This window comes from Schistocerca serialis, chromosome 10 (genome assembly GCF_023864345.2).
Source record: "Schistocerca serialis cubense isolate TAMUIC-IGC-003099 chromosome 10, iqSchSeri2.2, whole genome shotgun sequence".
Lineage (NCBI taxonomy): Eukaryota > Metazoa > Arthropoda > Insecta > Orthoptera > Acrididae > Schistocerca > Schistocerca serialis.
In genome coordinates this window covers 246071276-246084497 of record NC_064647.1, presented here as the reverse complement: position 1 = coordinate 246084497, position 13222 = coordinate 246071276, and the positions used below count along the sequence as shown (strand labels likewise).

At 39.9% G+C, this 13222-nt stretch overlaps 1 protein-coding gene across 1 annotated transcript in view; it reads right to left on the bottom strand.

Moving 5' to 3' along the window:
• Positions 1 to 13222, bottom strand: part of LOC126424810 (acid phosphatase type 7) — a 110847-nt gene that overhangs the window by 67608 nt on the left and 30017 nt on the right. The window contains exon 5 of the mRNA XM_050087601.1: positions 5467 to 5644. Within this exon, the coding sequence (XP_049943558.1) occupies positions 5467 to 5644 (178 nt within the window). The remainder of the gene's footprint in view (positions 1 to 5466; positions 5645 to 13222) is intronic.

Below are 13222 nucleotides of genomic sequence, written 5' to 3'. Positions count from 1 at the left end.
TAAGTTGATACACTGTTGTTGTTCTAACCAACACAGGTTCTTCGTCCGAAACTCAGCCGTGGACTGATTGTCTCATGACCAAAAACCAAGCCCTTATATATTCTAACAACAATAGGTGCTGAAACTACACATTGTTCGAAGTTAAATTTACAGAAATTACAATTAAAACTTAACTCATTAAATTAACTAATACATCAAAAAATTCATTCCATTTAACAGTTTCTTCTACTACCAGATTTAGGCCAAATTATTTGTTTAAATGATGAAATTCACAGCTATCGTTATGCAAACAATACTTTTGACAAAACTGTTAATTACTTTGCAGGTATTTAAGGGCTGGCTTCTCTACGATGTTTTTGAATAGAGTCAAATACATACTTTAACATTACTAGCATTTCGTCTTCCAAATGTTTACAATTATTACAGAATTTATATTTGTTTTTAAGTCAACAACAGAATTTAAGTTATGAAGCAATTACTCATTTAACCCTATAACAAACGGTACCAACCAGGAATAGTCAAAAGAAATTAGAAAATCAATTACATACATAAAACTAAGCACAAAATTAGATCTGCTGTTAAAAAATTTAAAACTGAGGGTCAACCTTTATCTTATATGAAAATGCAGATTATACTTGCATATGCTAATGGTAAATAGTTAGAAGTAACAAATCGAATTTAAGGAACGGATGGCAAAACAAGAGGTGAAGTAAAATTATCCCAGCTTGCTTCGTCACACCCTTCTTTGTGTATGCTCTGTGTCCTCCGTTAGTCCTCTTTGGTATTGGTTCCACACATTTCACCAATATTCAAGAATAGGTTGTACTAGCCTTGTAACAAAAATGTTCAAGATTGGAAGATGACAGCAAAGTCTGTTGAAAACAGTTGTTGAAAATAAAGAAATACTTCAGGTTGCTTCTTGTCATTTCTCAAAATGAGAAAATTCAATTCAACAAAACTAAACAGAAAGATTACTGCCTAATGGGAATATTTTGGGAAGAAAGTTGCTACTCACTATATAGCGGAGATACTGAGTCACAGATAGGCACACCGAAAAGATTCTCACAATTATAGCTTTCGGCTGTTAAGGCCTTCGTCAACAACAGACAGACATGGACACGTGGCCCCCCCTCCCCCCCACTCACACACACACAACTGCAGTCTCAGACAACTGAAACCACACTCATATATTGTTACATTCCATCCTGGATTTTCCCGTGTCTAATTGTTGCCTGATAGGAATACTTGCATGTACGACAAGGCCTCCAATGGCAACAGGAATTAGTCTGTTGACTTTTAATTAATTCCTAGTAATTTAACATTTAAGACTCAATACAGTAAAGCACTCTAAGAGTGTTACGCAAGAGCACTTTAGTTGCTGCATACATTTAAATCTACGACATGTGAAAAAATATGTATATCCCTTAAAGGTAAGGTGTTGTTGCTTCACTTAGAACTACTCATGTCAATCAAGCAATATATTAAATCCTACAATTAGCACCTCAAATAATGTCCACATTTGGTATCAACACACAAATACATGTACATATATACCAATTCTCCGTTTCTCTTCCTACGTACCATCCACAAATTGAAAAGGCAGAAAGAATGTTACTCTGATACACCAAGTACCTACCCCACACACCATTCAGAGACTCATAGTGCGCGAGCGCGCCCACACACACACACCCACGCACGCACGCACGCACGCACGCACACACACTGTGTTGTGTGTGTGAGAGAGAGAGAGAGAGAGAGAGAGAGAGAGAGAGAGAGAGAAGACTGAGACTATACTGTGCAAGCTGCTTAATTTCTGCTACAGCAATCTGTACCTATTTACCGTAGTCACACCTTTATCTCCTACAATTTTCATCCCACACATCTTCACCCATCCCCAGACTGGTGGTTCCCTTTCAGCCTTAGAAAATGTCCAACCAACCAATGCCTTCTTTAGGCAACAGTCAAGTTGTGTCATTTTCTTTTACTGCCTCATTTCACTTCAGTACCATCTCATTAGGTACTTGAAGTCTACACCTACATCAACATCTACATATACTGAGTGAAAATTGATAAAACCAACAAACTGCAGGGATGGGCTTGACCTGAACTGGAGGAAAAAAGGTCCTAAGAACATCTGTGAAAGTTCCTCATTGCCACAGTACAAAAGGTCCTAAGAACATCTGTGAAAGTTCCTCATTGCCACAGTACATGGCGCTGACGAATGACAGTTCCTCTGACAATGTGCCTTGTGTTGCAGCCTTTGTGATTGATGCAGCATACTGTAAGCTGCAGAATCGTTCGTATTCTGTCAGGAACACATGGAGATGGTGTTTGTGGATGACTGAGCACAAGGAAACGGTCGAGAGGCAGCACGGCCAAACCAAAACAAGTACCCTCACCAACATCAACCACATTACGTAACACATCAACCCTTTTTCGGATGTTTGTGTCATCACGGGTCCTTTCAGACAGACAAACGTGCACTGACGCAGCAGACAGTGCACACATCAAATTTGGAGAACCGGGTTCTACAGAATATTGAGACGAACCCTAGTACAAGCTCCAGGCAAGTGGGCCACCAACATAGTGCGAGCTGAAATGTGATTATTTGTATTCCTGCACGAAAACCGCTACATGGAGGCCACTCTGAACATCTGTTGTGATGCGGATTTACTGCAGCTCTGTACTGTGTTCCTGAACGATTTTTTGTTGTTATAGGCACACCTTCTGTTTTCGGATATATGTTCATAGGACCTTTTTTCTTCCATTTCAGGTCAGGAATCTGTCCCTGCAGCTTGTCAGTTTTATTGATGATCATCATGTTAACTCCACAAGGAACTGCACATTTCGTGGAGGAGGGTACTGTACCACTACTAGTCATTTGCTTCCCTGTTCCACTCGCAAATAGAGAGAGGGAAAAACAACAGTCTGTATGTCTCCATACAAACCCTACTTTCTGGTTTCAGTGTCCCTTACACAAAATGTATGTTGCCACCACTAGAACTGTTCTGCAGTTCACCTCAGATGGTGGTTCCCCAAATTTTATCTGTGTTCCGTAAAAAAGAATGTTTTATTCCTCCATTGATTCCCATGTGAGCTGCCAAAGCATCTCCGTAACACTGACTTGTTGATCAACCCTATCATTAACAAATCTAGCAGCCCACTTCTGAATTTCTATGGTGGCTTCTTTAATTCGACCTGGTGAGGATCCCTAACACTTGAGCTATACTCAAGAATAGGTGAGTCTACTTTACAGATGAACCACACTTTTCTACAATTCTCCCAATAAACCAAAGTCAGTCATTGGTCTATCCTACTACAGTCCTTACATGCGTGTTCCATTTCATATCGCTTTGGAATGTCATGCCCAGATATTTAAATGATATGACTGTGACAAGTAAAACACTACTATGAGTAATGCTGTATTCAAAAGTTATGGATTTGTTTTTCCTACTCATCCGCATTAACTAACATTTTTCTACATTTAAAACAAGCTACCCTTCACCACACCAACTAGAAATTTTGTTTAAGTCAGCCTGTATCACCCTATAGTCACTAAGCATTGTCACCTTCCCGTACACCACAGTATCGTCGACAAATAGCAGCAGATCGCTGCCGACCCTGTTTGCCAGATCACTTACTTTCTATATACATAATAGTGGTCCTATCACACTTCCTTGAAGCACTCGTCACGATAGCCTTGCCTCTGATGAACAATCACCATCAAGGACAACACTGGGTTCTATTATTCAAGAAGTCTTCAAGCCATTCTCATATCTGGGAACCTATTCCATTAGTTCATACTTTCACTGATACTTTGCAACGGGGCACACTTTCTGGAAATCTAGACATATGGAATGTGCCTTTTGTCCTTTGTCCAAGATTTAAAGGACGTCATGCAAGGGAAAGCCGAGTTCCGCACAAATGACACTGGAAAACTGTGCTGATGTTTGGATAGAAGCTATCTGATCTCAAGGGAATTTATTATATTCATTCTGAGAATATGTTCCAGAACTCTGCAGCAAACCGATGTTAAAGATATTGATTTATAAATTTGTGGTTACATTCTTTCACCTTTCTTGTATGTAGGAGTCCACCTGCACCTTTTTACAATCACTAGGAACTTTGCACTGGGCGAGAGTTTCATGACGAATGCAATCTATGTAAGGATCCAATGCCCCAGAGTACTCTTTGTAAAACTGAATTAGGATTCCATCTGGACATGGTGACTTATATGTTTTCAACTCTCTCAGTTGTTTGTTTATGCCAGGGATGCCTATTACTATGTGGTCCATACGGGAGTCTGTTTATACGATTCTCCAACGTGAACCATTTCTTAAGAGCGAAATTTAAAACTTCGGCTTTCCTTTTGCTATTTTTTACTGCCACATCGGACTGGTCGAGTGACTGGATAGAAGACTTAGGCCACTATAGCGATTTTATATGGAACCAGAATATTCTCGGGTTCTCGGCCACATATTTTGCTGAGGTATGACAGTGGTAGTAGTTCTATGCTTCATGTATAGATCTTTTTACAGACACAAGAATCTCTACTAACCTTTGTCATCATTTGTGCATCCTCTTTTGAACCGAGAATGCAACAGTCTTTGCTTCCTCAGCATTTTCTGAATCTCAGTGTTAAACAACAGTGGGTCTTTTCCTTCCTTAATCCACATGCTTCTCTGCATCACAATTTACCATTCATTTAAACTTTGCTCAAAATTTCTCTATGTCCATCAAACTGGAATTGAATGATTTCAGTTCACTGTCTAAGCACGATGCTAACAACTGCTCATTTGCTCTTTCTAGCAAAAACACTCTTCTAGCCTCCTTCACTGATGTTAACGTCAGCAACCATTATCACTATGATCATGTCACTAACTCCTGACTCTACACTGAGACCGTAGATCGTGTGAAGCCCGTTTATAGCTACAAGATCTAAAATGTTTCCAATGTGTCTAGGCTGCAAACTAGCTGCCCAAGACAGTTTTCCGAAAACTGCTAGACTGTCTGTCTGTCAATCTCTCCTGTACCCATCTGATGTAAAGCATTCTTCTGTACTACCACAGTTCAAAAGCTGCCACTGTCTTTTTACCTGTATTGCTTACTGTCAATGTTTAACTTTCATACAAGGCTACACACTAGACAAGAACCTTTAGAAAGACTTCAGAACACTTAAATTTATAATAGATGTTAACAAATTCTTTTATACTAGGAAAAGTTTTCCTGGTATCTCCCCAAAATACAAAGCTTGTCTGTTACATTTAGTACTTCATTTTCTAATTAATTCCTTCACCGTCTCCTGACTAAATGAGACATCACTCCAGTACCATCACTCTACTTCTGTCGATGTTAATCTTATAATCTCTTCTGAAGACACTGCACACAGTGTCCAGTTGCTTTCCCAAGTACTTTACTGCCTCTGACAAAATTACAATGTCACATGTAAAACCTTAAAAATCTTACCTTCAAATCATTCAGCAGCCATTCAAACTGATTTGCCAGAACTTTCAAGCCATACTCCAGGAAATAGTAAACTTCTGTCGATATGGAGACAAAGTGGACAGGCCCCATGTTGAAACTGTAGAAAAGTCCCTCCGTGTCTCCTGGCATTGAGAAGCGTGCACGGTATTCACTGAAGTTGCTGCAACATTAAGGACTGCAGTCAATGGCTGCCAGTCTGCATATGACCATGGAGTGAATAGCAGTGTTTTACTTGTAGAAATAGATGATATCTGACAGTCTAACTTCACCTGCTGGAGGGAAATGCAAATTATTTCAAATGGACATATCATACAAGAACACACTATTTTATAAAGCATTGAATGTCATTTATGAGATGCATTCAAAACGTAAGAAAGGCATGTGTTCATAAAAGCTTTTATTGACTTTTTCGTTTCCCATAAACTTAATACTTTTTGTTATGTTGCACTACCTTGCTCAATCACTCTGCATTAGAAGTTCTCTGTCTAACAAGTGAACCAGTAGACAATGGCAGCCTTTTGGGTCGACCATTGCCTTAAAACTATTGCCTACAGTGCCACTGCTTCAGAAGCAGAAAGAGAGAGAGAGCAGTCGCTGGTTGTTAGGTCGGGCCTGTAGGGTGCGCGGTCAAAAACTTCCAAATGGTAAATGCCAACCCTAACTCCTAGTGCGGGCAATGGTGCTTTGACACGTTTTGTTGTGCTGGATGAGGACTATCCAGAATGGTGAATCTCAGTCAGCATTTTGCAGTATACTTCAGCTGTAATGGTTGATCCATGTTTCCTGAACGTAATCATAAGAATACCACTTTCATCGCAGAAAACAGTAGCCATCATTTGCCAACTTCAGGATTTGGTGAAGTTGATTGGTGCAACTGCAATGACTGTTGCTTTGATTCTGTGCTGGTGGAGAATATCCGCAGCTACACACCCATAACAATGCGGGAAAAGAAATTAGCTCCATCTTGTTGAGAGTGGTCCAAAAACACTTGTCTGCTTGAATGTTTGGCTCTTTGTACAGATTGGTAAGCATTTTCAGTACCCACCCAGCACACAACTTTGAATATCCCTTAACTGGACAAAGCACTGTTCATGCTGCTGTCATGGCAAAGCTTGGACATCAATCAGCCAGAGCATCAATGGTTTACTGTTCAGAGAGCAGTTTTCAGTCCATTCGTTGCAGGATTCCATCAGTCTCGCAACAGCAACAGTGAAATATAAAATTTCTCTGCCATGTCATCACCTTCAGCATTCCACTATGGCCTTGCAGCTGTATAAGAATGGCCTTGCACGTTCTGCCACCAACATACAAATGTCTGCCACCCACACTGTGATTCCTGTAAGCTGCCAACAACCTTCAACATGTTGATAAGTTTATTTTTCCGACTGATTCAATGTAAAGAACATTTCTTAACAGTCTACACTAAGCAACTTTTGCATTATAGGTTATAGCAGCCTTTGTAGATAAAAATGTCGGAAAGTTGACTCACTTTTCCTGATTTCATTCACTAATGTATAACTGTTTCTTATCCTGAGTAAACTCTTAACTGAAGGAAGAAAATTTTCATTGCACAGAATCATGTAATAAGGATAATGTGTTGCGAACACATCACAATCTCTTGTAGACAGCTCGTGAAACAGTTAGGCATACAGCTAACAGTCTTATCACATTTACTCCATTGTGAAGTTTATTGTCAACAATCAATATCAGCTTAACAACAGTAAAATTCATAAGTATAATACTAGAAAGAGAAATGACTCACATTATCCATCAGTCAGTCTTAGTATAGCACAGAAAGGAATGATGTATTCAGGCACAAAAATCTTGTGACCATTTATCCCGAGATTTCCGGTATTTTTTCTCTGTGAATGTATATTAGATTTGTAACACATCTGACAAGTACGTACAATGTCACAGTGAGAGATCACAATAATTATGATAAACCACAGAGAACAGCCAACTAGATAAATCAATAGTCTTTTGTATATAGAGGTCCACAACTACTTCGTATTTTCTGAGGGGAGTAATTTTTCTGTGTAGGCAGTTTTATTTAGATATAAATACTTTAGTGTTATAATACAATAATTCTTATTGTAATTTATCTTGTTATTTACTCTTTTTTGAAAAGAAGAATGTCAAAATCAGCTTTCCCACCAAAAATAAACCTCGACAAAAATTAGTACAAGCACTCCCACAAAATTAATACCCCCCTTTTTTTCAAAAAAATTAACACAGGAATTTATAAACTGAACCGTAATAACCGTCCCAAACTCTACATTAACTAAACAGGTACAACTTTTGAAACAATGTTTAAAGAACACCTTGGTGCCGTTTGATTTAATAGCTTAAGCAAACCAGCCTTTGCCATCCAACTTGCAGAAAATAATCATACAGTCAAAAATTGATAGGAAATAACCTGCAGTTTGCAGGCAGGCCATATTGGATGAACGGTTACGAATGTCAGAATTATCTGGAATGGCAGACGTTCTGATGTTTGGAAATATATACAAAACTGCTTACAGATATGGGTGGCACAAAGACTTTTCAAGATGTAAGAATACCTTCTCTGATCTAATACTGAGTGAGCAAACAGTCAGCTACCTGCCTAAATAACTTCCGAGAGGTCTTTTTACCTTTTAAACCAGCATAATACTGCCACAGTGCAATATAGCCGTAGTACACCTTCAATGGTGTTTCATTTCAAAAGAAAAAATATTTTGCCAATATAAACTACCTATATCTTCACTGTAAAAAAAAATCACATTTACATGGTATTCATAGTCTGGTACAGCTTATTTTTTCCTTTATAACTGCCCAATCAGTAAAATATATCAGACAATTATGTTTAATGTAGAATGGAACTTTATATTGGGTGTTCGAATTTCGTTTTATCACTACAACAAGAAAACGTATCTTACTGTGCTTTTCTCCTGTACACGTTGTCGGTCTTGTAATGCCCAAGTTCAACATTGATTCTCTTCAATGTACTAACATTACAGCATATCTTAAATTATAATTGCCCAATCAATGTAAAAAATGTCATAATACTGTTTGTCTTACAGAATGGAACTTTAGATTCAATATTCATACCCAGTTTCATCAATGTAGCAAAAAAGAAGCAGAAAACATAACATGTTCTATTGTGCTCTTTAGTTTACACAGTGTTCATCATCTAATGCCCATATTCAATGCACAAATGTCTTATCTGTGCACAATGTAACAAACATTAGATCTGATTAAATTTAACAAACACTCGATCTGATTACACAGCTCACACCTAAAAACCTTTCATTGTTTATATACAATATTTGTGAAATTCTATTGAATGACATATTATAATTTACTGTACATAATTTTGTATCTCTTTTCGACTCTTTAATTTCACTGTTCTAACAGAGGCATATTTTACAGTGCCCATGCACATTTGTAACCCAACATTCTTACTACTCCAACAACTTTGAAACTATTTTTTTTGTTACTCATGTGAAGCTGGGCCACGTTTTGTAAATGATTAGCTGTTACAGCAGTTTCCTGGGAATTAAATAACACCCACAGAGCGCATCTGCAAAAATGTGTTTACTTTAAAATACATAACAGATATACAGGATGAATTTGTTGTGCTGAAATATCCACCACGTAAGTGTTCATTACATTTCATGTTTTATTAATTTTAAAATCATTTCACAAATGTTTCCATGAAGATCAAACAAAAAATCTCTCATAAGTTTATTGTATTATGATAAAAAAAAAACTTTTTGTTGATCTTAGTGTACAAAACCAGTAACACATACAAAAAAGGACCCCAGCAAGACATAAGGAAATCTGTAAGGACTATCCCAAAATGGATTTGTAATAAATCTGAAACTGGTAATAGTTTGAGTCAAACTTTTTTAAACTGTGCTTGTGACTGGCTGCTGCTGCTTTATAACTGTACTACAGCCAAGGTTCTCATTATTAAACAGTGCCATTCATTATTCCAGATAGAAATTCTGTGTTTAATTATGGTTGTGAAACAAATCTTTTCCTATACAGATTAGAATCACCAGTCAACAACTTATAATGTTACTGATCCTATCTGATAAACAGCTTATTAATGTTGAGACCATTCTAGTGTATATCAGTCTGCAACTGTGAACCAGACACGTGTACATTCTTCAGTTTGTCAACAGCCAACAATCTCACCATATCAGTAACACGAGTTCCTGCCCAAACACTGAAGTTAAACAATGTCGGACGGACCCAGTTAGTACTCGGATGTACGAACATCCAGAGAAAACAGAGAGCTGTGAAAAAACTGGGTGTTATCGGTTTTAAGAACACACGAGTCACCAAAGTGGCTCGCACCATGCCAAGGTACCACACGAACTTCTTTGAACTCTGTCAACATTTCTTGAAGGGTCAATTCAAGCTCTGACCTCTCACCCACCCACACATACGCACTGTCACTTTACACCAAGCAGAGCTTCCAGTACACGAAGTTCATTAATAGAACTGCCGTACACAAGAGTGACACGATGTAAACGTCAAGTCTTCTGCGAGACACAAAACACTGAAGACCCGCCTCACACCAACTGACGGGCACTACCTACAAATAGTGATACTGTGAAGAACTGCAAGCTGCCTTCTCGGAGGCAACGAGGACGGGTGTGTCAACCCAGAAAGTAGGAAACTGTCTCCACACTATCAGTTTGGTCCCTACGCATCCATTAAGAATAACAGTACGTATTTCCCAATGCTGTGGTACGCAAATACGGTGAGCGAAGGAATAACCTGGAACAAAACCTGGATCATTGGTGCTGAAAGTGTGAAATGTTATGTCCCTTGATGAATTAGATAGGTCAGACAATTTAAAAAGGGGAACGGATAGTGTAAGGTTACATGCACCGAAGTAAGGTGGCAGGAGTAAGAGTTCTTGTGGTCAGGTGACAACAGGGTTATCGAGGCAAAATCAAATAGGTTTAATAGAAGAATAGGTCTAACAATGGATAAGAAAATAGGAACACAGGTAAGATACTACGAACAACAAGGAGAAGGTAGTTAAGGGAGGTGAAAATTTAGGCATTTTGCAGAGCAGATGTAGATTCTGTCCATAATTTACTAGAAAAGAACTGTAGATTAAAAATTAAGAAATTGCAGTACAGTAGGGAAGTCATCATCAGCCAATTCAATCATTAGATGATGTGGCCCCTTCGAGTCGTGGATTCAGGTAGGCTTTCAGCAGTCTTCTCCAAGTGGGACGGTCTCGGGCAGTTCTCTGCCAGGTGTCACCAGCGACCTCCTCGATGTCTCTGTCTCATCTGTCCGGTGGTCTTCCTCTAGGCCTCCGGTGCTCTCTCGGACTCTACTCCAGTACTAGCTTCGTCCACCTGTCGTCTTTTCTTCTCGCGACATGGCCAGCCCACTGCCATTTCGAGGAACCTACTGTCTCTGAAATGTTGTTAACCTTCGTCACAGACCGGATGTCATCTGCCCTTTTCCTGTCTTTTCTTGTATAGCCCAGCATTGATCTCTCCACAGCTCTCTGTGCTGTCCTAAGTTTCCCTTTTGTGAATGAGTTAAGTGTCCGTGTCTCGCAGCCGTACGTCGTCACAGGAAGAATGCATTGATCAAATACTGCTTTCTTCAGATTTACTGGCATTTTTGATCTGAATACTTTTGAATTCTTCCCAAATGCTTGCCAGCCGAGCTCGATGTGTCGACAGATTTCTGGCCTTATGTCTCCCTTCGTATTTATAATCTGGCCGAGGTAGACATATTCACTGACCTCTTCTAGTAGACTGTCCTTGACTTTCACATCTCCAACCAGCTGACATTCCGATGCAAGATCTGTAACTGAGTTTTGGAGCTCTGCGAAGTCTTTGGCCAGTAAGGCAATATCGTCAGCAAATCTCAAGTTGGTAAGCCTTCTTCCATTAATTCTAATTCCCTTACCTTCCCAGCTCAGCTTTGACATAGCCATTTCCAATACAGCAGAGAACAGTTTTGGGGAGATGGGATCGCCTTGCTCGACACCCCTCACGATGCGGAATTCTCGAGTTGATCCGCCGGTGTTAACATAAGCTGAAGAATTCTCGTAGATTTTGCTGAGCACTTCAATGTATGCTGCTCCCACTCCTTGCTCACTCAAAGCTTGGAGGACAGCTACGTGGCTAACGAAGTCAAATGCCTTTTCAAAGTCAACAAAGGCAATGCAGAGAGGCAGTTGGTATTCATTCGCTCTGCTTATCACTTCACTAACTACCTTCGAGTAGGGAATTACGAGACAGGAAATGGATAAATTGAAAGAGGTGAAATGTAGAAGATGAGCAGAATGCAAGTTTTTGAAATGTCGGGCCGCAGAAGAATGATGAAGACTACAAGGGTAGACAAGGTCACTGATGAAGGGATACTGATTACTTATTTGAACTGGGGAGAAAAGAAATTTATGGCACAACTTGACTGAATGAAGGTATTGGTTGATCAGGATGAAAAATGGGTTTTTCCAATGTAGCTGATTAACTTCTCATGATCAGGTTTCATAGTCATGTAGGATATTTTAAAGAACCTCACACAGTCAACGGAGATAATGATGTCTTTCAAAAATTATACAAAGTACTCCACACGAAATTACAGTAACTCACAGTGTGAGTTCATCAGCACTAGTCATAGTTTGTTATCAGTATACTTTTACAGATGTAGTCAGCATTAGCTGCTTTTGCCTGTTAATATATTAAGTTCTCATTCGCTTCCCAGAAAACTCCCCTTCACAGTCATGTTGTGGAATGGCCAAAGTAATGTGACACTGAGGAAATTCAGGACATGGTGTTCCAATTATGATCCTGAAGGTCTCGGATGATGACACACCTAACCTGGAGAATATGCATCATTGTAGCAAGACATTCAAGACTCTCCAAATAACCCACACTGTGCCAATCAGCAGTGCATTCCTTTGCCGTCAGAAAGCCGAACGCTGACCCAGTCGTACTTACAAGCACTGACTGAGCCACTGGTCAGAGGTTACAGATGGCAACTGTAACTGGAAGCCACTTTACTGATTGACTGCTGAGATCTAGAGTTCGGCTCGCCCCATATGTACGATGCTGCACTACACACTTTGGCAGCCAGCACTGGATGAGCCACGGAGACCTCAATCGGGAGCTGCTGTCTCGGCACCTGGTGCATCAGCTCCGTCCAACAGCCACCCTGACGCCTACTCCACACATCACACACCACAGTGCAGTGTCACTTCGTGCAAGGCAGAGATTGATGCCTGACCACACCACGCAGCACAGACACTCCGGATCAATGCTACGTTGTGCCACTTGATGAGGGCACGCACCTGTAGCTGCTCTAGCGCTCTGGAACAATAAAGAGTTTTCAGGAGTGACGTCTGTCTTGCTGCAGCCACCTTAGTCCTCCAACGGACTCCTGCAGTCTTCACTGACCCGTCGAACCCACCACACTCAGGTGGCAGACTCAAATGCCATCCTGACAACCAGGAGAATTGCTCTTCTGCCTCCATATGCTGGTTTTTGCACTCTGCCCTGCTATAATAGGATTTATGGAGCACAATGTGTGAATGAATGAACATCTATATCTCTACACCCAACAGCTTAGATAATAATCTGCTTCCGAGTCTAAACTTTTGTCTGTTCAGTGCAATTTTTTTCTCCCCTCAACTGCTCCTCCTAGTGTCTAGGTAACTGTTACAAGATATCCCAGTGTGTTTCATCACTCGCACTACTACTAGTTCCTATCG